Source organism: Melopsittacus undulatus, chromosome 2, assembly GCF_012275295.1.
Source record: "Melopsittacus undulatus isolate bMelUnd1 chromosome 2, bMelUnd1.mat.Z, whole genome shotgun sequence".
In the NCBI taxonomy this organism is placed as follows: Eukaryota; Metazoa; Chordata; class Aves; order Psittaciformes; family Psittaculidae; genus Melopsittacus; species Melopsittacus undulatus.
The window spans coordinates 101,791,043-101,811,949 of record NC_047528.1 but is presented as its reverse complement, the minus strand read 5'-3'; the positions used below and the strand labels follow the sequence as shown (position 1 = coordinate 101,811,949).

General features: G+C 40.8%; 1 protein-coding gene across 1 annotated transcript in view; it reads right to left on the bottom strand.

The window, feature by feature from the left end:
* Nucleotides 1–8,230: 8,230 nt before the first annotated feature.
* Nucleotides 8,231–20,907, bottom strand: part of DPT (dermatopontin) — a 28,124-nt gene continuing 15,447 nt past the window's right edge. The window contains exons 3-4 of the mRNA XM_005151601.3: nt 14,608–14,715; nt 8,231–8,981 (exon numbers count right to left, since the gene is read on the bottom strand). Of these exons, the coding sequence (XP_005151658.2) occupies nt 8,915–8,981; nt 14,608–14,715 (175 nt within the window). The 3' untranslated portion in view covers nt 8,231–8,914. The remainder of the gene's footprint in view (nt 8,982–14,607; nt 14,716–20,907) is intronic.

Sequence of the window (20,907 nt, the reverse complement as noted above, 5' to 3'; positions counted from 1 at the left end):
ACTGGGCACTCTTTCCATAGAGACTATTCACAGTGGAGTGTTCACAGGGACTTTTAAGAGGGTTTTTCATGGGACTAATTATGTCTTAGTCCTGCTGTGGATGCTTATTCCACAGGACTCCCTTATTTTGTGGAGATTTCTTTCTTACATCCATTCCTTCCCCTCTTTCTTTTCTCTGTGAAACAGTCTGACATGATTCAGACATCTTTTTGTCTTGCACAGCATTCAAGATACAAATGGCAACTTGAACAGCTTGTTGGAACATGGTCCTCTAAATGGAATACAGGATTTGTTCCCTCAATCAAAGGACTTAGCAGGAATCATTTAAAGGCCTTTGCCCAGGTGAAGCCTGGAAGATGACACAGGTTTTTCTGCATTGCACTATCAACTTGAAAACCCCATGAGAAACAGGCAGTTGGAATTGTTTTTGTTGGAATTACCTTCAGGTTTGTTATCCTGTGCCCACACAAGCACTCCTCAGGTTTTAAGATTTCAGACAATTGCTTTATTAGCAATGCCTCATGATGAATATTCATTTTTAATTTGTTTTTAATTAGAGTTTTCAAACTTTATCAGTGTAACATTTAAAGAAACATTAACTCTCTTCCTACTTTCAGGTTGACTGCACATGGTTTTAGAGTATAAATTTCTTTTGTCTATCTCCCTGTCAGAGCTTATGCTATTTGAGGCAAATGCCTGGCTCTGGTATTCAAATCTGTAGCTGAGCTGAACATGGGATATGGGGGACCATGTCCATTGTACCAAGTTGATGCTTATAGTGAGGCAGATGTCACCTCCTCATCCTTTCCCACCCCCTATCAATCACAGTTTTTCACTAATTGTCCATGCAGGAATCAGGAAGCCCAGTATCTCAAAACAGGTGAGGAGGGAAGAACACTGGGGGTATGTCTGTGTTCCAGACTAGTGACACGCAAGCAAATGCTAAGAAAACTGTCTGGGATACAGTAATATGTCTGATCACAGCAGAATGGGCCACAGTGAGCTAATTCACTTTCCTCCTCTAGAAAAATGTCAAACAGCTTTAGGCTTTGTATCAGAAAGATCCAGGTCTCAGCAAAAAGGAAGGCCCAGTAGCAGAAACTAGTCTGTTTTCTGGTGACAGCTATCCCTGAAGCACTAGCCATTTTTTATCGTTTTAAATTAACTCAGGAAGAAAAGCATGGCAAAATTCTTAATGCCAGGCTCTGGGCAGCTGGAATAGACTTCTCTAGTAAGTTCATTTCAACATGCTCCATTGTGTCAGCACCACACTGTTGTCTTCCTTCTGTTATGGCTAAGACCCTTGGTGACAAAGGAAAATTCAGTACCAGCATGGGAATTGAGGCATGTTTTCCATGGCCCATCCTTTTCATTTGGAGTGTGGCTCTGAAAGCACTTACATCTTGATGTTCTTTAGTTCTGTTAATCCCAAACTACAACATTACCCTCCTTGCTTATTTGGTGTGGTCCTCCAAGCAACACACTGAAGGCTGAGTCATTTTTTTAATAGAGCAGGCAGAGAGAATAATATATGTTAGTCACTTGCTCTTTCTTTTTGCTTGATCAGAAGAGTTAATTCTTTAAGGAGGGTAAAATGGTCATCTCAGAGGGTTTGACAGTAGGCAGCTCAAACCCAGTGTTTTCAGCCATGAGAGGCTAGAGAGCATGGTTTCAGCACACAGAGGCTTGTGGCATGCAGTGGTGTTTGAGCAGAGCACGGGACTGGATGATGGAGTCATTGACAGTGAGATTCCTTGGTCCTGAGTGAGCATTGTGGCCACAAGTTCCACTCTTGCTGAGGAATCCAGGCCATTTGTACTAAGTGTACCAGGAGACAAATTCAGTTTAACAGAGGAAAGTGATGACCTGCAGTCATGACATACTTTTCATGCTAGTAATCCTGTGAATGTGTTGTATCTGTTTCAAAGTGGGTGCAAGGCATCGATGCTCTCTCAGTCACTGTTTCAGGTTAATGCCATGGTGACCTGTGTATTTACTGTATCTGCTGAATGGCATTTTGTCACTCAAGGCCTTTTTTCTTGTCTGCTTCGTTAGATAACGCAGAGAGTAACAGCAATTGATAGCTCTGATTATTGGCCTGTAAATTCAGTGCTTGCTGTGCTGCAATATTAAGTGCAGAGTCTGTGACATCAAAGGCAATTGTCAGATAGAGGTATCTAGAAAGCAGGTAATATTGAACCAGATAAAGAACAAACTGCAGGTTGTACTGCTAAAAAGTTTCAGATTTTATTTTAAGTGGTATTTGCATTAGTCTTGTATTATTTAGTTCTTTCCCTGAACTCCACAGAAATTGCAGTAGGTGACTTTTTCCAACCCAGTGCATCAGATTCAGCAAATAAAATCCTTGGTAAAATCAGCCTGTGAGTCACAAGTACAGGCCTGTTACAATTTAATAACTATTTGATTGCTGATCTTGAATGAAGTCCATGATCACAAGTCAGTTTCTGGTAAGAAGCAAAGGCAAATAGTGTTACTCCCTTTGTTGCTGGCCTCAGCAGTCCAGCTGTTGGTAAGCCAGACACTCAGCTATTCTCCTAGACCTCAAAGAGGTCTGTCCAGGGGAGGTCAGAAATATGTGACAGGAAAGTGCTCTGTCTGTTATGTGGGTAAAAATTTCTCCAGGGCTACCTCAAATTTTCACCCAGTATCAAACTCACTGACTAAGTCAAATGAAGATAAATAAAGGAAGAAAGGGAAACTTTCTGTGTAAGATCATGATCAGAGATTATTTACTAGAGCAGCATCCCCTGCCTGCTGCTAGCTTAGGACTGAGAAAGATACGTCAGCTTTCTCCATGTAAGATAGCTCTATTTCCTCACACAAGGAATAGTGCAAACACAAAAGCAAATGCTTCTACTATTATAACTGGGCTTTGCATCAGGACTTTGATCAGTGGGGAAATGTATTTGAAATTGCACTATAATAAGCTGTTTTAAGCTGTTGTCTTTTATCATTTTTATGGTGCTGCATGCAATTAGTTTGTATGTGACATGACAGGCCAGGCAGGCAGATTGCTGCCCCAAAACCTTTCAGTAGTTGTAAGTATTCTTACATGAACACAGGAGAGATGGTGAAAGCACAGGAACAGCTTCAGTGCAAAATCGTGTGAAACTTAGAGGAAGAGAAGCTTGACCAGGAAGCTAAATGAGGAGAAGCTAGTTGCCTCCCTCTCAGATTATAGTATCCTTGTTTGTGCTACTCTAACCCAAGGTGAGACCTACAAAAGGCCATCTTACATGCTTTGTAAAGCCATATTTCCTGCCTCCCAGATGAAAATAGAAGTAAGGGCTGAGGAAGAAAACATCTCTATGAGCTTCCCTGGATGAAAACCAATGGATGGGAGTCATGTTTACCCGTGGACACAGCTGTGGCATCTGCTACATTTCAGTGAAAGACAAAAGCACTGAATTTTGGATGGCTTGTAATTATGACAGTGTTTTTGCTTAAATACATAAATTTCCAAGTCAAAGCTTGTTCACTTAAACATGGGTCTGAACCCAAGCCAGAGTCTTAAGTAACTTCAGACTTTGAAGTAGCTTGAGCAATGTGTTTATGTTAGCTGAAGCAAAACCTCTTCTTCAGCCTCACATAACCATGGGACTCAGAGAAGTTCAGTTCATATTGTGCCCAAGGCCCACGTTCTTTAGTTTGTTGAGAATTCATTTGCTTTTGTGTTTTTTTTTTTCTTGCTTCTTTTTTCAGCTGTGATCACACCTCCTCCTTCTACTCACACTTCATTGTTAACTTATTCCTTCTGTTCTCACCTCTTTTCTTTGGTCAAGGGTTAAGAGCTCCCAACACAGATTAAAATAATTATATCAGCATTATCAGTTGGTTCTGCTTCACTTGGCAAATCCTCTGCTTTTCAGGGATGGTATTTGATATAGTGTGCTAGCTTTTTTTCCTTGCAAAGTTATTTGGGGAGCTTTCTCCAAATTCCTGAAATTTTGCTGGTATTAAATTATCCCAGTCATCTCATCTCCTAACATAGAGGAGCATGCATTTTATTTTAAGAAATTACATAATGACATATTCTTCAGGTGGCTTCATCTGTCTCACTGTTCACTTCAGTTTTTGGCATTCTCCTGAGTTTTCTCTCAGATAGAACTATCTCTTGTGCACCTGTGTCATCTTCTGTGTTCTCCACAGTTTGGCTGATCTTTTTAGGACCAGGTTCTGCAGTGTGGTGACTGTCTTGCTCAGGCAAGGCCTGGAAAATTTGGTCCTGCATGGAAACTGAAGCTCACATTCTGCAAAAATTAGCAGAGTCTCAGGACTTAACTTCATTGTCTTCATGAGGTTAAATCAGTTAGATTTTCCAGGACTAGACTATTTCAGTTGGAAGGGACCTACAAGGATTATCTGGTTCAACTGCCAGACCATTTCACGTTTTTTTATGTCTGAGAAAGTCTGAAGAGAATTTGCAGTGCCTTGTCAGTCCCTGTGTATCTTGGCACAGTCTTCAATTTATTTCCCTCTGACTTGAGATCCAGTTTTTCCAGTCTTCCTGGTAGAGATGCACCAGCTAAGCTAAGATCTTGAAAAATATTTAGATTCCTGAGCTTTGCTTAAGACTGGACTCCATAAATTTTGTCCAAAGTTCCCAAGCTGAATATGGCTGAAGTCAGTGCTGTTCAGATATGCTGAAAGACAGAGCCAAGCCTTCTGGCTCTGACCCACAGGCACTTGTCCATGTCTTTTATTTTCAGCATGTGGGCAGCCCTGCTGCCTTTTCTAAGCTTCAGGTCCAGATTACTATAGAGAGCATTAGCTACATGCATAGAAGTGCCCTGAAATAGTGAGGAATAAGGTAGCAGGCTCTTGTGTAACCACTGTGTCTTCAAAAGTAAATGTAGGCACAAGCAATGTTTTATGTTTGATAAAGTGTCATTAGCAGAACTCCTCCTGCCAACAAATGTTCATGCCAACAACTCTGGCACAAAGTGCCACTACCAGTGATGTTCATACTCTCTGTTTGCAAACAGTACTGTAGCCTTAAAGACATAGGCCAGTACAGTAACATGTTGCTGGTGTGATAAGCATGGGCTTGAAATAAAGTTTAAAACCAGAAAAGGATTAAATGGCTGTGAGTCAAGGGCCAAGTCTAAGTAAGTTTTCCTAAGAGCTAACTGGTCTTCTGCCAGGTCTTCTGTTTTATCCACAAACTGGTTTCCCTTTAGCTGTGTTGGCATCTCTCTGCTTAGGTGATGCCATGACCCTCTGCCAGGTTTATTTCATGTTACAAAATCCTGAACACTGACTGGAAGAGGTTGAAAAGTCCCTCTTGATTTTAGAGGAAATAGGCCTTATTTCAACATGGCTATGGGATTGCTATTTATTTTTTACATCAGTGCTATATTGCTAACTCTGTTTATTATTAGTCTTATAGTATTTGATGTCCTGTAAAACTAATCCCAGCTCTCACTGTCAAGTGATTAAACAAGAATCTCAGCCTTCACTTAAAAAATGCATTTACAGGTTCAGTGTTGTTGAGAAGTAATTAAAAAATACTGTTTGAAGCACCTGAAAAATAGTGGAAGCAAAGAATGTGGAAAAATGGTGGGAGTGCTTACATACTCTGCAAAGTGAGAAATAAGAATATATGTAAAAAATAAAGTTCTGTCTTTTTTTTTTTTTTTTTCCTATGGAAGTCACTTGATTTTTAAGTTTTGGGAGAAAGATTAACTTCAGTTAATCTTCAGTCAAGTCCTCTTCCTTGACTCTTTGGGGTTGATAGCACTGTCTGTGTTTTCCCCAATTGCTTATGCTGTTCTCTTACTCAAACCTCTCTTCAAAAGTGGATGGAGGATGTAGGTTTGGCTTAGCACCAGCCTTCACCCATTTTCAGGTTAAAGGAGACCCACAAAGGGAGTCAGTGTTGGTATTTCTTTTCCCCAGCCAGCCCACCCCACTTTTTATTCTTCACTTTTTTCCTATAGAGTTAGAGAAATTCTGAAGGTTCTCCTTATTTTTTGAAATTTGCTGCATTTCCCCTTGTGAATGCAAAGATTCCCCTGCCCTAGTTTGTCTAAAAAAATCCCTGACGACACTGACAGTGTGCCATCTGCAGCCCTTGGAGCGTGACTGGGGCAACACTCAGCATTTACAAAAGAGTGCTGTTCTCTCAGAGGTATAAATTCTACCCATACTGATGTTACTTATTAAGTAAAGAAGACTTTATTTCCTGATGTTTTATTTATTAAAAAACAAGTGTTTCTTTAAAATGTTAGGCAGAGAAGGGACTTCAGTGATGCATTGGCTTTGTGTTGGCTCTTAGATCAGGGGTGACTTTCACTCTGTATAGTACATGTGTAGGTGGGGTGCTTGTGTATCACAGCAAACACAAGAATGAGCAAGTTCTGTGGGCTCCCTGTACCAGGGATCTGTGCTCAGTTGCACTGGGCCTGACTAGGCACAGCGCTGTTTCCCTGCAGTGGTGTATGGTTTGTGTTAGCACGAGTGAAAGGTGGTTCAGATCTGGGAGGTGTCCTAAGCAGGTCAAAAGGCTCTCTTTTCTGGAATGGCTTTACAAAAGTCAAAGCAGTCTTGATCAGGTTTTGAAGCCAGTGAACTTTTGCAAGGCAGGCTCATTATTGCTCTGTTTTGTGCTGAGGAATTTGGGCTGGAACCTTATCAGCTTTGGAGAAATGTCTGCCAACATGGAAAGATTACCTAACATTAGAAATGGATGCTGCAACTTAGATAAAAACTTAGATGATAAAACGTAAGTTCAGTTCCTGGCTTTGCTGACTGGCTGTCCTAGGAGTTCTTAGGAACCACTTTTTCTCTGCCTCAATTCTGCTTTTTTGGTTTTTTTTGGTCCACATCCCATTTCTGCCTTCTCCCAAGATACATTCTGTTTCCCACCCACGCCTTTCCTCATCTGAGAATTACTTAAGTTCCTGAAGAGGAGTCCTGTGAAATGTATCCTACACAGATGCACTGCTGGGGTGGAGCTGGGAATAGAGCATGGGTGGAAGGAAGTGACTGGGACAGGGATGAAGGAGAAAGGTAGTATATGGGACAATGTCACACTGCCACACCAGTGATCGGCAGAGTAGAACTGCTCCATTCCATGGTGCTATGGGTCTAAATGAGCTTAAGCTGATCTTGCAGTATCCTCCACAGAGGACTCCATAAGACCATGGTGCACGCACAGAATTGAGAGCAGCCACGACAGTCAAGATAAAATTGTGCAGAAGATGGTATCCATTTAGAGCAGGTCTTCCCAGAGGTGATCCTTCTATGCCTGATTTATAGTGCCTGGCATTTTCCATCAGCTCCCTGCCATGAGTGCCTTTTCATCTGGTGTTCTACTGTTTGGAGCTCCACTCGCTTCTTTTGCCTGTCCACTTGTGTCAGCTAACAAGTTTCTCCAGCTTCCCTGGGGCTCTTGATTTCTCTTTCCCACTGTTAGGTATATGTCTCAGCAGTTGGCTCTCACAGAAACTCTCTAATCACCACCATGGTCTCTGGGAATGACAGAGGGTTTCTTTGTGTGCAAATTAATGAGCTGGTGTAAGTGAAATCAAGAAAGAACAAGGCTACAGTAATGCAAACCCCATTATTCTTTTATTGGACAAGTGTAGTTATAATGCTCACACTTGCGGGTATGCTAACAAATATGTCAAAAATGCTTGGAACATGGAAACTGACTGCCTGACACCTCTTGTTTCCTATGAAGCTTTACAACTAAATTGATACACGAGGTCATCATGGCCCTTGAGCCAGCACCGTGGAAGCCACTGCTAAGTTTGCCATTGACTTCATCAGCTGAGAAACTGAGCACTAAATTCTGGTTTGTCCAAGAGCAAAACTCCTCCCTCTGATCTTCCTGGGAGAAATCTATATTCTTACTTATTGGATTACAGCTGCACAAGTGCTGTGGACTCTTGAAGCATGGCCAGCTTATCCTTTACAGGGAATAAGGTCTGCAAGTTGGAGGGACTGAGGTCACCTAAGTTATTAGCTTTATTTGTCTATTCTAAGTCAAAAGTATATTAACAAGGGCAGATAAAATTTGTTTAGGCATCCATGGTAGAAAAACAATCCACCTAAAAAGTAGACTCCTGACAAGTGCAGTATTTGTATTTACTGAGAGAGCAAGTGGCTTGACCTACTCCAGGGTTTGCCTAGAGTAGAGCTCCTGGCTAGTTATGGCATTAAAAACCTTTAAGACAATATAAAAGAGACTGTCATTAAAGCTGGGTGGTTAAGCTTCTGTTTTTATTGATGGATCTATGCTCATTTAATCAGGTATTGACGCTTCTAGTGTCATAAATACTTGGAGTTCCCCTGTGCAGCAGACCTTTGTTGGAGTGGAATTACGCTGAGGGCTGTACATATAATGCCAGACGCCAGATGTAATGTCAGAGACCTCCTGATGCCGCTTTCAGCACACTCTCAGCTACTGGTGCTGAGAAGCTGGTAGGAATCACTGTATTGGTTCCAAGTACAAAGTAGAAGGCAGAAAAGTCTAGCTCATGTTGGAAAGCTTATAGTGTGTTTCCACCTCATTTGGAGTGATTGTGCTAGGAGGCAATTTATACAAAGTTGCTATGTGAAAGAAAGTTGCATGTGTTCAGAATGGCTATATGTTTATATAAAAAAGGTAATAGTGCATATGCCATTGACTTGAGTATCATAAACCTGTATGCCATAAGCAATTTTAATTAGAGGATACAACTGCCAGTGCAGCTAGAAGGCATCCTCCAAAATCACTGTTGCAAATGTGTGGGCTGGTAATTTATTCATTAGGGAAAAAATTGTATCTTCAGCAGACAGCTGATGAGTCTTGGTATTTTATTGTGAGCCTAATTGCTGTTCTGTAATCACTGAACCTCATCCCACCCTGTCTGTCCCCAAGCTTTCCAAGTGAGGTACACTCAATCTTTTAAACATTTTGAAATGGGCAGTCATACTCTGTCATCCTGCAGACAATGAATTTCCACTGACGATCCCTGCATGAGAGGCAAGAGAGAGATGTTAGTGATCCACAGTGGCAGAGGATAAGACTACACAAGTAAGAATAACTTTACTACAGGTATTGTGGCAACAAAAACATCTGCCTGCCATTAGCTAACTGTCCTCTGGGTGCTTTGTGGTTTTATGGGATGGAAAGAGATTAAATATGTCTGATATAATTCCTTTACACGTCCTTACAAGGTGAGAAAATCAGCTCTCTGAATAATCAGGTCTCTGAGTATCCTTCAGAAAACAATGACTCTTTGTGGTGATCAGTCCTAAATCGACTTTAAATCAGTGACTAAGAGGAAAAGGATGTTTCTGTCAGAAGTCATTGACCTGTGATATATTACCCAGGAATGTGTACAAAGTAAAATTGTGTGTGATTTTCAAGTCATTTCTAAGTGGGGAGTTATTCACACAGCAAAATTCACTTCTTTTTTTTTTCCCCTTTTTTCCCCCCCTTTTTTTTCCCCCTGGTCTTTTATTAAAGATATGAAGGAATCAATAGTGAGAGAAATTAAATTCACTTGTCATCCTTGATCTCCACAAGTCACATGTGAGGCAGAGTAATGGGTATGAATGTAAGGAGAGTTTATGTTCTTCCTAGTCTGTAATTGGATGTCTGTGTTCTCTTTCAGGAGGGTAATACAATACCTGCTAAGAACTGCTAGCTGGAAGCATGACTGGAGCAGCAGGATTCAGCAGTGGAAGCCAGTAATCTACTGTCCAATAGGCTGCAAATTTCCACTTGATTTTATTGTGTGTTAAATTTCCCCTTGACAAAAAGGCATAAGTTCAAAGGATTGAATACTGTCCTGCTGTGGAGCAGATGTTCAATTTAGGCTTCTTGGTACTGGCTAACAGGAGTTCACGTCTAAAGTACAGTCCTTGCAGATGGCAGCCATCATTTAAATTGGTAGTGGATAATAGGGAGGTTTCTGAAGGTTTTGATTCTGCTAATGGTGATCTCCTAAACCTGAGGCATGTGACAGGTAATGCTGTTGGAGTGATTCAATAGGAGCTTGCTTTTCAAGACTCCTGCACCATCCTGATTTTCTGGTGACAGGCTGTAAACAGTGAGGAAACTGGTGCAGAACCTGCTGTATCTCAGGGATGTACTGAGACACCTGAGCTCAGGTTTTGGTATGAGTGGTCCTTAAATGTTTTCGTTGGCTGGGTGTCTCTATCCTGAAATAAGAGTAATTTGACTCTTAAGCTCTGTGTAGGTATAAAGTGTCTCATTTCAGCTTTCATTAGCTGAGGTTTTTAATTGGAAATTTACTATGCCACTTTACCAGTTTATGCTGATTGTTGTTTGGAATGGGTCTGTCTCACACTCACCAGCAAGTCTGTGTTTAGTTATATAGTGTGTAATTTTGGTTTTCTTTAGGCTTTTCCTAGATGGGTTTTAATTGTAATTTCCTCATAAAACCAAAGGTTAATAAAATGCAAGATTCATTTTTAGGTTTATTTAAGGAAGTCCTCATTTGGATTATATGCATGCTCTTCAAAGACAGTTATTACTCTTTTGGTCACCAAGCTACCTAGACAGACCAAAAAAAAAAAAAAAACCAAAAGGTGACATGTATGTGGATTAACAGGATTATATGAGTCAAAATTAAGATCTGATAAACTAGTACCTTTTGTCAGAGAGACTTTTAGCTCAAAAGCTGAAGTAATATTATTTTTCTAAACCAGGGTATCATAAAGTTAAAAGTCAAGTTCTTTAAAATAAATGTATTTTAGTTACCTGAATTAATAGCATGCTTTAAAATATCAGAATGGAATTATTTCTGAAGTTGTAATTTAAGCTTGAATTTGCAGACACTCTGGCATATATCCACGTGGTTGATGGACAATAGGTTTATGCATTTAATGTCTTAATACATCTTTTTTTGCATTACTTATGTTTGAAGTTACGCATATGTCCAACTTTTCAGGATGTAGGCAATTGCTCTGTACCATTGCTACTGTGTTTTTAATTCAGTAGTAATCAGCCTGTTTCAATTTGTAGATACCATTCACACTTTCCAGTGGGGGTGCAGATCCCATCTGGAATTGTCCAGTGTGGCACACTCTAGAATATATATGAACTTGCCTCTGCAAATCCTTAACACCAGTTTGTAGGTCCCTTCCAAACTGCTGATCTCCTGCATTTTCCTTGGCCTGGGGAGCCAATATTGAATTGTCACCTTTACTCCCCAGCTGTCATGTGCTGTCACATTTGAATTTTTTATGCTACAGGGAAAATATCTTTTATATACAAATATTGCCAAACAATCTGTTTCCAATTCAGTTTAAAAATACCTATGAATTCCTTTTCCTATTGAGTTTGGCAAAATCTTCTTTCTTTGATCATATGAAACTTATTAGGGACCTAAAATACCCTACAATTTAGCTCAGCTGAGCTTGGCTTGCCCAGGCATTTCAGATGTACTTACTATTGGGGTATCTGGGTGTTGATCTATCTTTCAGTGGTGATGTCTGAGCAGTTAAGAAACTAATGGCTCTTCAGATCACCCAAATAAGAGCAGAGAACAGTTTTGTAAAGGAAATGAGATTTTGACAGTCTTCACCTGCTGTTTTTACATTAGGCCATGAATACCAAGCTGTGGTACCTCCTAAGCATATCTGGTAATCCCCACCTCCTGTCCAAGCTACTTGCTGCAGGTTGGGTGGGGAATGCTCCAGTGGTGCTCTCTGGGCTCAAAAGACAGATCCAACCAGACCACATTGCCTGAACAAGGGTCCATGAGGGACCCATGCTTTCCTCACTTGGCTGGTCTAGTGGAAGGTGTTTCCCTTCCAGGACGGATGGAACTAGATGATCTTTAAGGTCCCTTCCAACCCAAACCATTCTACAAATCTATGATTATTTTTAATTTTGGAAGCTATTTTACAGTGTACATGTCTATGTGGGTATTTTCAGTTGTTTACAGCCAGCTTCACACACCCCCTCTGAAACTTGCGTGTGTCACTCTGTTTAACAAAAAATACCGCCTTTCCCTGTAAATGTTAACTTATGTATGTCCATAAGTCAGCCTGTCTGCAACAGTGTTACCACCAGTCTCAAACATGCGCCCAGGGGTACCTCAGGCCTCTGCTGATTCTTTCCAGCTGCTTTTGTTTTGCTTTATAGACAATTGTTTTCTCCTTTGACCCATTTAAAGTGGAACTGAAAAATGTAACCACTTCTGAAGTCTGTTCTCCACACATGAGCACTTAAAATGTCTGATGATGCACAGCAGTTCCTTCATTCATTCCTGATACACAGGCATGGAAACATACAGAGAGATATTATGAAAGAGGAGGTGGGAATACCACCTTTCTAAACTTTCTACAGTTTTTGCCAGAGGCATCACCTGCTCTCTCAAATATCTGTGTATCAGCAGTGACCTCAGTGATGCAATGTCTTAGGGAGTAAGAAAGGAAGATATGATTTCTGCAAGGTTATTCAAAAAGTCTAAAAATACTGAGCTGTTTGAAGAAATTAGGTAAGCTTAAACTAAAATACCTTCAGAGGCTTTTTTTGTGCCTCTTGTTCGCTCAAGAGCATTGCCTTTCATGGGCTAAATAGTATGGAGACAATTTTAATGTGCTTAAAAATGAAAAGCAGTCTCAAAATCTACAGCATCTTTACACAGACAAGCTGCATGTGTGTTCTGGCAGGCTGAAACTTGGAATAGATTTTTCTGCTCCTATTTTGCCTCAACCAGATGCAAAGAATCATTTAGGCTGACAAATTCTGGTGACTTTTGTGAGTATACTACTCAGGGTAGTCTGGCATGAGTCTGAATTATGAACTGGTGTAGCAGGAATATTTTTCATTTCATACACTAGACAACACATGTTGGTTTTAGTCATTCTGGAAGCTGGGAGCCAGAAAGTTCATTAGTACAGGAAAGTCTCCTGGATTACAATTCATAATATGTTTTCTCTACACTTTTCACCTGCTACTATTTTGCAGGTTCATCTCTGTTGTCACAGCAGAGGTAGGACAAAGGTGTTGGTGGTTTCTTCCCTTTCCAGGTGCTGTGGTCCCATAACCTGCGAAGACCTTTACTTCTGATGTACATCCCTGTGATGCTGCCTCTGCTCCTGCCTAGTCCCTCCACTGCTATCCCTCTTCTGAGGGCTGTGTTAAGCCTTCAGCAGTCAGAGGCAGAAATCTGCTCAGAGGCATCCATTACCTTAACTGCTCTTTTTTTAAGGCTTGTTCTTGTGATTTCTGACTTTTTCCTGGTCTATATCTGATGGAGGCTGGAATCCAGCTGCAAGGGGGAGGGAGCATTGTCTGCTTCATCTCCCCTACTTTCTGCCACAGTTATGAGGAACAAGGATAACAGCACTGGGAAATATTTAAGGGAAAAACCCCAGAGCAAGGGATGTCCCTTGCAACCCTGTAAATTTTTTATCTAAAGGGATAAACACATACTGATTCAGTTAACTGTGAAAGTTACTCATGCACTCCTAGGAGCAATCTGCAGACATGGCTTCCATTTGGCAATAAACAGGCTAATGAAGTTTTGCCAGAAAATTGCAGTTATGGATCTGCAGCTAATGTGTTAGCATTTCTGAAAAGTCCTCCTTAAGTAATTACGCTTTTGTCTGAGGGACTCTTAGTGAACTCCAGCAAATTGAGAGTATCACAGTGACAAAAGCACCTCAGCTCCTTTGAGTGTTACTAGAGGAATCTTGAACTGCTGGTGTGTTTAAACTCCCCCTTCTCTTTTCTCTCCCCCCTTCTCTTGTAGGCAGTTTTGGCAGTGATAGGCCAGCACAGTGCACCTTGCCTTGCTGTCTGTGCTCTGTTTGATAACAAGTGCTTTAATATGCTGGACTGAGGTGTCTAATAAAAAACATCAGCAAAGAAATCACTCAAACTCGATACATTAGAGGTCAGCTTGAGAGTAAAGCATCAAAATCCCTCTCCCACAATCAGGTTTCAGTGACTGTTCGCACTCTCCTTAAACTTGCTCTGCAAGGATCTCTGTAGTCCCAGGCAAACAGCACTGTGGGGTTTATGTTAAGTCCAAATTAAAAATAGTTAAGTCATTTTCTGGAAAGGGATCAATGTGCACTGCATTGCCTTAATTCCTGGTGTGGCCTCAAATCTGTTAGAAATGTGTTGCAATGGATTGGGCAGTTTACATCATTCACATTGCAGTTTGTAGGGTCTGATCTTCGCGTGTTGGCAGATTCCCTGGTTCTCTGCAAAAAAATAGTAAGTTCTTCATTCCCTGAAAGGACAGGGTGTTCAGGCTGAGGTTTTACCGAGTTAGGTGAAAGATACTCCAACTAGAGGTAGGTGAGAAACAAAACTAAACATCTGATTTACACTTTGCATGGCTCAGATTTACCCAAGCCTCCTATTGTTGCATTTTTCACTGCTCAGATGGACATGGAAAATGATCCACTTGTGCATGAAGGTGCCCTATGCCTGATACACCACCCAGGACAATTAGCCATATCCACTGTGGTCCTCAGAAGTACTTACCTGCTGCTGAATACCATAGCAGATGATGTGTAGCTGTGCACTGACTGGGGGAAAATAGGAAAGGAAGACCTTTTTAAAAATAAAATAATTAAAAGTTCTAATGAAACAGGTGAAAAGCAAACCTGTCTACAGCAGAAAAAGTTGTGGTTGCCCCACGGATGTAGTAGTCATAAGTGTACATCATCATGTCCATATCTTCTCCATAGTGTCCTGGATATTCAGTTGTTAGCCTTTTACATTAAGGAAAAAGAAGATAATACAATTTAGCATCTTACAAAAAAAAAAAACAAAACACTTGACAGAATGCAACTCAAATAGTAAATTTTTCCTGCTGCTTTGAAAGTTCTTGTTTCTTATCAGCACCACAAGATGCAGTGTCACCTTGTGAGACTGCCTTTCTCTGCTACACAACTAATTCATGTAGTTATTTGAATACATTTCAGTAAGTTTAGAACTGTTAAGAGCAAGCTGGAGTATTTTATGCATATACATCTGCAGCTCTGGCATAAAAGCAGCGTGAACAAGAGCTTGTCTACCACTTATGTCTTTATTGCAGGGATTTGCTCCATCCTCTTTTGACTCTGGTTTGCTGCTGTGGAGTGCTGCAAATGTTGCCAAGTCAAACAACTGCAAGCATTTATCCATTTATGAATTACATTAAATGAATGTAGCAATTAATCCATTCCTCTTTGTTGTTCCCACTTTCTGCCTAGTTTATAATGTAAAAGTATGGGCCTGGACAATATTTGTTCCATGTATTTTATCTAAGAAGCTCAAAGTGATTTTGCACTTATTAATCAAATTATGGTTACTGCTTCCCTGGGAAACTGGCAATACAGTACATGGTTTTAGAGATAATGAACAGATGCAGGAAGGAGCTGGGATCTTGACCAATACTTTATATCAGCATTATGTTAGAGGTCAGGAATGGAAACCTGGCACTAGTCTTTCCTTGTATTACTCCATTTTACGTGGGAGTTGCTAGTGGCATTGTGTCAGCATCACTTTGGAATGGCACAGGGTTCCTTGTAAGGGAGATGCTGTCCCTGTGGAATGAATGGTTCAACTCCTCTAGAGACTAACAGGGTTAAGATGCCTCTACAGAAATGCTAACAACCATTTTTCTGGCTTCACTGAGCCCAGCAGCAGTGCTCGAATGATCCTTGAAGGTGGTCTTTGCATTTGCCAGCCAAGCACTCATGTACATATTTAGATTTTGTTAAACCAGTGGGGTCTGCGGACAAGCTTAAATATTTTATTCTTTAGGAATATAATTATTGGGATAGTTCTAAGTTTTTAAAATTAGATATGTGGGTGCATTTGGAGCCCAAACCAGTAACTGCTGGAATACTCAGAAATGGAAAGTTTACCTGAAAACTGAGGGACTCTGCAACATTGTGCTGTTTTCTCCTGGAGCCACTTGCTATAACAAAAAAACTTCCCTGAAATTGCCATCATTCTCTGTGGTTTTTAAATGTATTTTTGATCACCTTGTCTGCCATATTTTTATGCTTTTTACGTCTTCTTTGGAAAGCAGATGTTTTTCTTTAATCTTCAAAAGCTGAAGCTGACCTGGACCTAAGTCACATCATTCAGTTCTAACATCATTCCTTGTAACAAATCATTATTCCTTGACATCTGAAAAATGGGATTGAGTGTGACAAGCATGGCCTTTATAAGATCCCTAAGTGTCAGCAGTCAGCTTCTTTCTTTGAAGATCTCGTTCTCAAGTCCTTTGGCCATGGCAATCATCAGATTACCAGTTGTAGTACAAGAACACCTGTCCTCAGGTGTGTTTGTGAAGCAGAAGATCAGGCCTGGTCACAGTGTCTGTTGTTAGAGCTCTGACCAAGGGCCCCTGGATTTGTGGAGGCCTTGCAGTGCTGTGCTGTTGGTAAGAACTACAGCAGTATTTCACAGGTCATGCAAACAGCTGCTGTGGAGTAGGAGAAACAGAAGAAACCATGTACATGAGCAATTGTCAGGATGAATAAATAGACAGAGTCGCCAGTATGCTCTGTAAGTGGAAGATTAGAGCCACAGTTTTCAGCCCAGCTCCCATGTAAAGTCAAAAATGAAACCACTATGGAATTTAAGGGAGCTTGCTCTGACCCAGGCAAAGAAAATAAATATAAATATTATAAAAGACTGTTTCCCATGGCTTTTCACTGGTTAGCTGGTGATTTTTCTTAGATTAAAGATCATCACTTGAATGTGTTTCTATCAAACAATGGCAAACCTGATTTATTTGCTATTTTGATTGAAGGCTGATGTTACCATTTTTGCTTTTAGGACATCTCCCCTTGTGCTCCCAGATATATATTTATTTGTCAGTGTCAAGCAGTTTAAAACTCTAACTTGAATACCTCTTTACTTAGACAGCCTATGACTTGAATCTATAATACAGTTTTATGGCCACATAGGAGAACCTTTAGCTGGTCCCTTGGTACAGCCAACTTGCTGAAAGCTTGCAAAAAAGCTTGCTGAAAGTTTGCAAAGAGCTGCTTTCAGGGGCCTGCGCTCCATGCCCAGAGCTGCAGTGAGAGCTGAAGTATACTGCACAAAGCCTGACCTCTGCTATATGGTCTGCATTTTATCCATTTTCTTTACACAGAAATCAAGCCCTTGAGGAGGAATTTTTTGCATGCATGAGTCTTCCTTCAGTGAAGCTCTGGGTCTGAACCTGGGAACTTGATCCTATTTCTGGATCCAGAGCCAGAGCCCAAGAGAAATAAGGGTTACATCTATTCTAATAAGTTAAACAGCACCAGAGAATGTTTCTGGGTACTGTAACTCAGTTGCCTATACATGTAATTTATTAGAGTAACCCCTGGGGCAGTTTTAGCCCAGACCAATACCTCAAAGACACAGCAGGCAGAATGTGGACACCCTGTTTTGAAGGGTAGGAAAGGTTAATGGTGTGGCTGTTTCCTCTGCCAGAGGAGAGTCCCCATATTTAGTTTACTAATTTGGAGCCTGAGTGTCTGATAGTGCATCTTTGAAGATTCCTGGGGTGTAGCAGGTTTTTAAAATGTGGCATGAAAACCAGCTGTGGACCAGAATTTAGTTCTGCATCCCCCCATCAGCTCCAGGGTTTTGGGCTTTTTAGGGTTATTATGAGAAAACGCCAAGACGTGTTTATATATATGTTCCACCAAATGTCTTTTGTAACATCTGTTTGGCGTTCAGCAAGGAAAATTCTGTGATCTTGACCAGCACTATGTACTGGGCAGACAAGACCATGCAAAACACTAGGGTAAAAGGCAGTTTGTAGTTCTACTGAGAGACAGAACTGAGAGTTAGTTCTTTGAACTTGTTTCACGAGTCTTTCAGTTGAAAAGGAAATCTGATGACAAGCTCCTGAATTTCTGTGAAGGGTCTCACAGACCTTTCACAGAAGCAGGTGGTGTTATTTTGAAGGGAATGGATGGAGTAGTGAGCCTTCATTTAGCTTCCCTCTTCTTCTGCATGCTCTCATCTTCCCCTCCTTCTCTATTAACTTCTCCACATTATCATTCAGCCTCCTAAGGCTCCTCCACTAAGCATATTCAAAAATCAAACATATGCAATTACTGAAAGTAAGTGATCTGGGGACTTGAGCTGCTCTGCAGTTTGTCTTGTTACATATACATATGCCTACTGACTCCTTTTGTTCTGGGGAGAAAAGTTATAAACAGTGTTATGACAGCAATGTTCAAGTTCACTTGGGTCTGTGTGGCCTGTCTGTCTAAATCAGTTGTCTTTGATATTTGCTGTACTCATTTATGAAACTATTGCCTGAAGTCCATGCATTTCAAGGTCATCTGGATTGTGCTGTATCATCTGGGAGGAAATGCAATTGGTTGTCATATAGCAGGGCTCTGTGGTGTTACCCAGCTCTTCTCTATCATCCCTATTTTTGGAGTTTGGGCTATGTTGCACAAAAGATCTGCACTGAGGGATACTCTGGTGTTTAATGTGTAGGGATATTCAGTAGGTGGTTTTCTCATCATGGAAGGGAGAAATTCTGATCATTTAATTCAGCCATTAAGGGTTTTCTTGAAGTGGTTTGCCCAGCACAGGACAGCAGTTCCCTCAGCATTTGTTGTCGTTTGGTCTGTAACCTTGTTATGAAGTGTTTCATATCAACTGTGAACCATCTTACAGACAGATAATTTATTTACAAACATGGTAACGTTTATGAGCCACATGTGGCAATATATGGTTTGTACCTGAGAGGAGTTATGAAACAAGTGAGAGACTTTTTGCACTAGTTGGTGAGAGTTTGCCTGCCCACAGAAGTCTGGACTCCCAAGGATTCCAAGCCCGAAGGCAAGACCCACTTGGGAAGAACCATCCACAGTAATCTGCACAAGGGCCCTGTAAGCACTTCTAGCACTGACCTCTTAACAAAGGAAACTGAGCTAGGAGAGTAGTGAGAAGTTTGGGAATAGCAGGTGCTGAGACAAAGGTCCCTGCTGCTTTTTGGGGCATATAACCCAAAAACTAAGGCCTCTATTGCCAAGCCATGGTGCTTGTGGTGCCTGAGAAGGATACACGAGGGAAGGCCCTAAGAGCGAAGCTTGCAAATCTGCTATGAGAAGACCTGTGTTATACTGATCATGGGAACTAAGCACTGAGTAGTTTGGTGCCAAATGAACTCCAAGGAGGCAGAGGATCTGTGTAGGGGCTAGCAGGGTGTGTTTAGTGGGATTGTTTACTAAACACAGATATGCACATAGGTGTCAAGAGAGGAGAAAGCAGGTAATTCTACATTAAAAACCTGTAAAGAAAGGTTTGTGAGAAGGGACTTAAGTGGTTTGGCATGTATGTGAGAGAGCAGGAAAACATGACAGAAAAAGGAATTTTCATAATGGGGTTTTTAGCTGGGACAGTTTAGATGTGGCATAGTTTAGCTTCTGACTGGTTTGCATCACTGCACCCATCCCCATGTTTTTCTAATGTACTTTACTATAACCCTATAAATCTTGCTCAGGGTACGAAACATTGGAAAAAGGCACAAAAACATTTAACATGGTTACTGTTGTTATTGTTGTAGTCTGAAACTAGTAATGTTGTTTATTTTCCATGGTGAAGAATTACTGTTAGAGATTAATAGAAAACAGTTACTCATTTAGCACTGAGAAGAGTGTTTAGTACTAACCCACAGTGATCCCTAGCACTCTTTGTAATGACTGACTTCAGAAACAGTTATCAGTCTATGGTTTACTGATCAGAAGATCGAGTCCCACCAATGGCCTTATTAATACTGTACAGCCTGCCCCTTGGAGAAGTAAATGGGAACTGTGGGTATGCCTTGCCTTCAGATATCAAGCAGATGAAAGAAATGAGTCTTTTGAAATATCAAAGTCAGTGGTAGAGCTCATGGTTTCTTGCTCCAACTGTTGAAAATACTTATTCCCTGCTAGTAAGTACGTTGTTTCAGAGTGCTCTTACATTTTTCATTTCTTGTGCAACTACAGTGCTAACAAGCTGAATAGAAGAAGCTGTTTCATTTCAAGAGGAGAACATAATCTTTAACTTTCTGACCTTTGAAGAAGAGGAGTGTCCCTGAATGGCCTTGCTGTTTCAGACATTATTTACAAATGCTTCAAATGTATGATTCTCCTAAAGGAGAATTTTTTTTTTCAAGAGCCAAGAGCCTGCATGTTACATTCAGGAAACACGGGAATTATATGCCTCTTCAATCAATTTCAATACTTCCTCCAGTGGGAAAACAGTGGTCATCCTCTTTTAAAAAGCACACTGTGCTGAAAAAACAGAAATGGTCTTAGTAAACTGTGTGCAGAAATTCCTGCTAATGCTCCCAGTGTAAGTAGATTCCAGATTGCTGGAGTGCCAGGGAACTAGAGGTGACATGGAGCTGCTCTAGAGATAAGCAATTTTCTCATGTTGCCATATCATGTGTATTTTGGGATTGAGTTCAGGCTCCAGAATCTGATATCTCAGATTCTCCTAGAAACATCACTGGCCTTCTGTTTTCATTCACAGGTCTGAGGAGCCACAAGGCCAACACAGTGGGACCACAGTTCTTGGAGGCCTACATGAGCTAATGCAGTAAAGATAAAAGCAGCAGCAGAGAGCTCAGGGCGTCTTATGCCTGTTCCTCAGGAAAGACATGTCTGAAATAACCTTAACCAGCTTTCCAATGTTAAGTAAATGAGTTTCTACTACGATGGCTCTGGAAGATGGTCCTGGAGATAGAGCTGTAAGGTTGTATTTGCTTGGATACAAAACAAATCTCAGTTAAATACCTTTATTAAAAAAAAAAAAAAGAAAGAAAAAGCATGAAAGAAAGAAGGAAAAGCGGGGAGGGGAATTGTATTGCACAGAAGTGCATGTTTGTACCACATCTATTCCTGGATCTGTATGTCTGCTGTTGGTAATCTCTGAGAAACCTTCATAGGATCTCATCAGTTTCA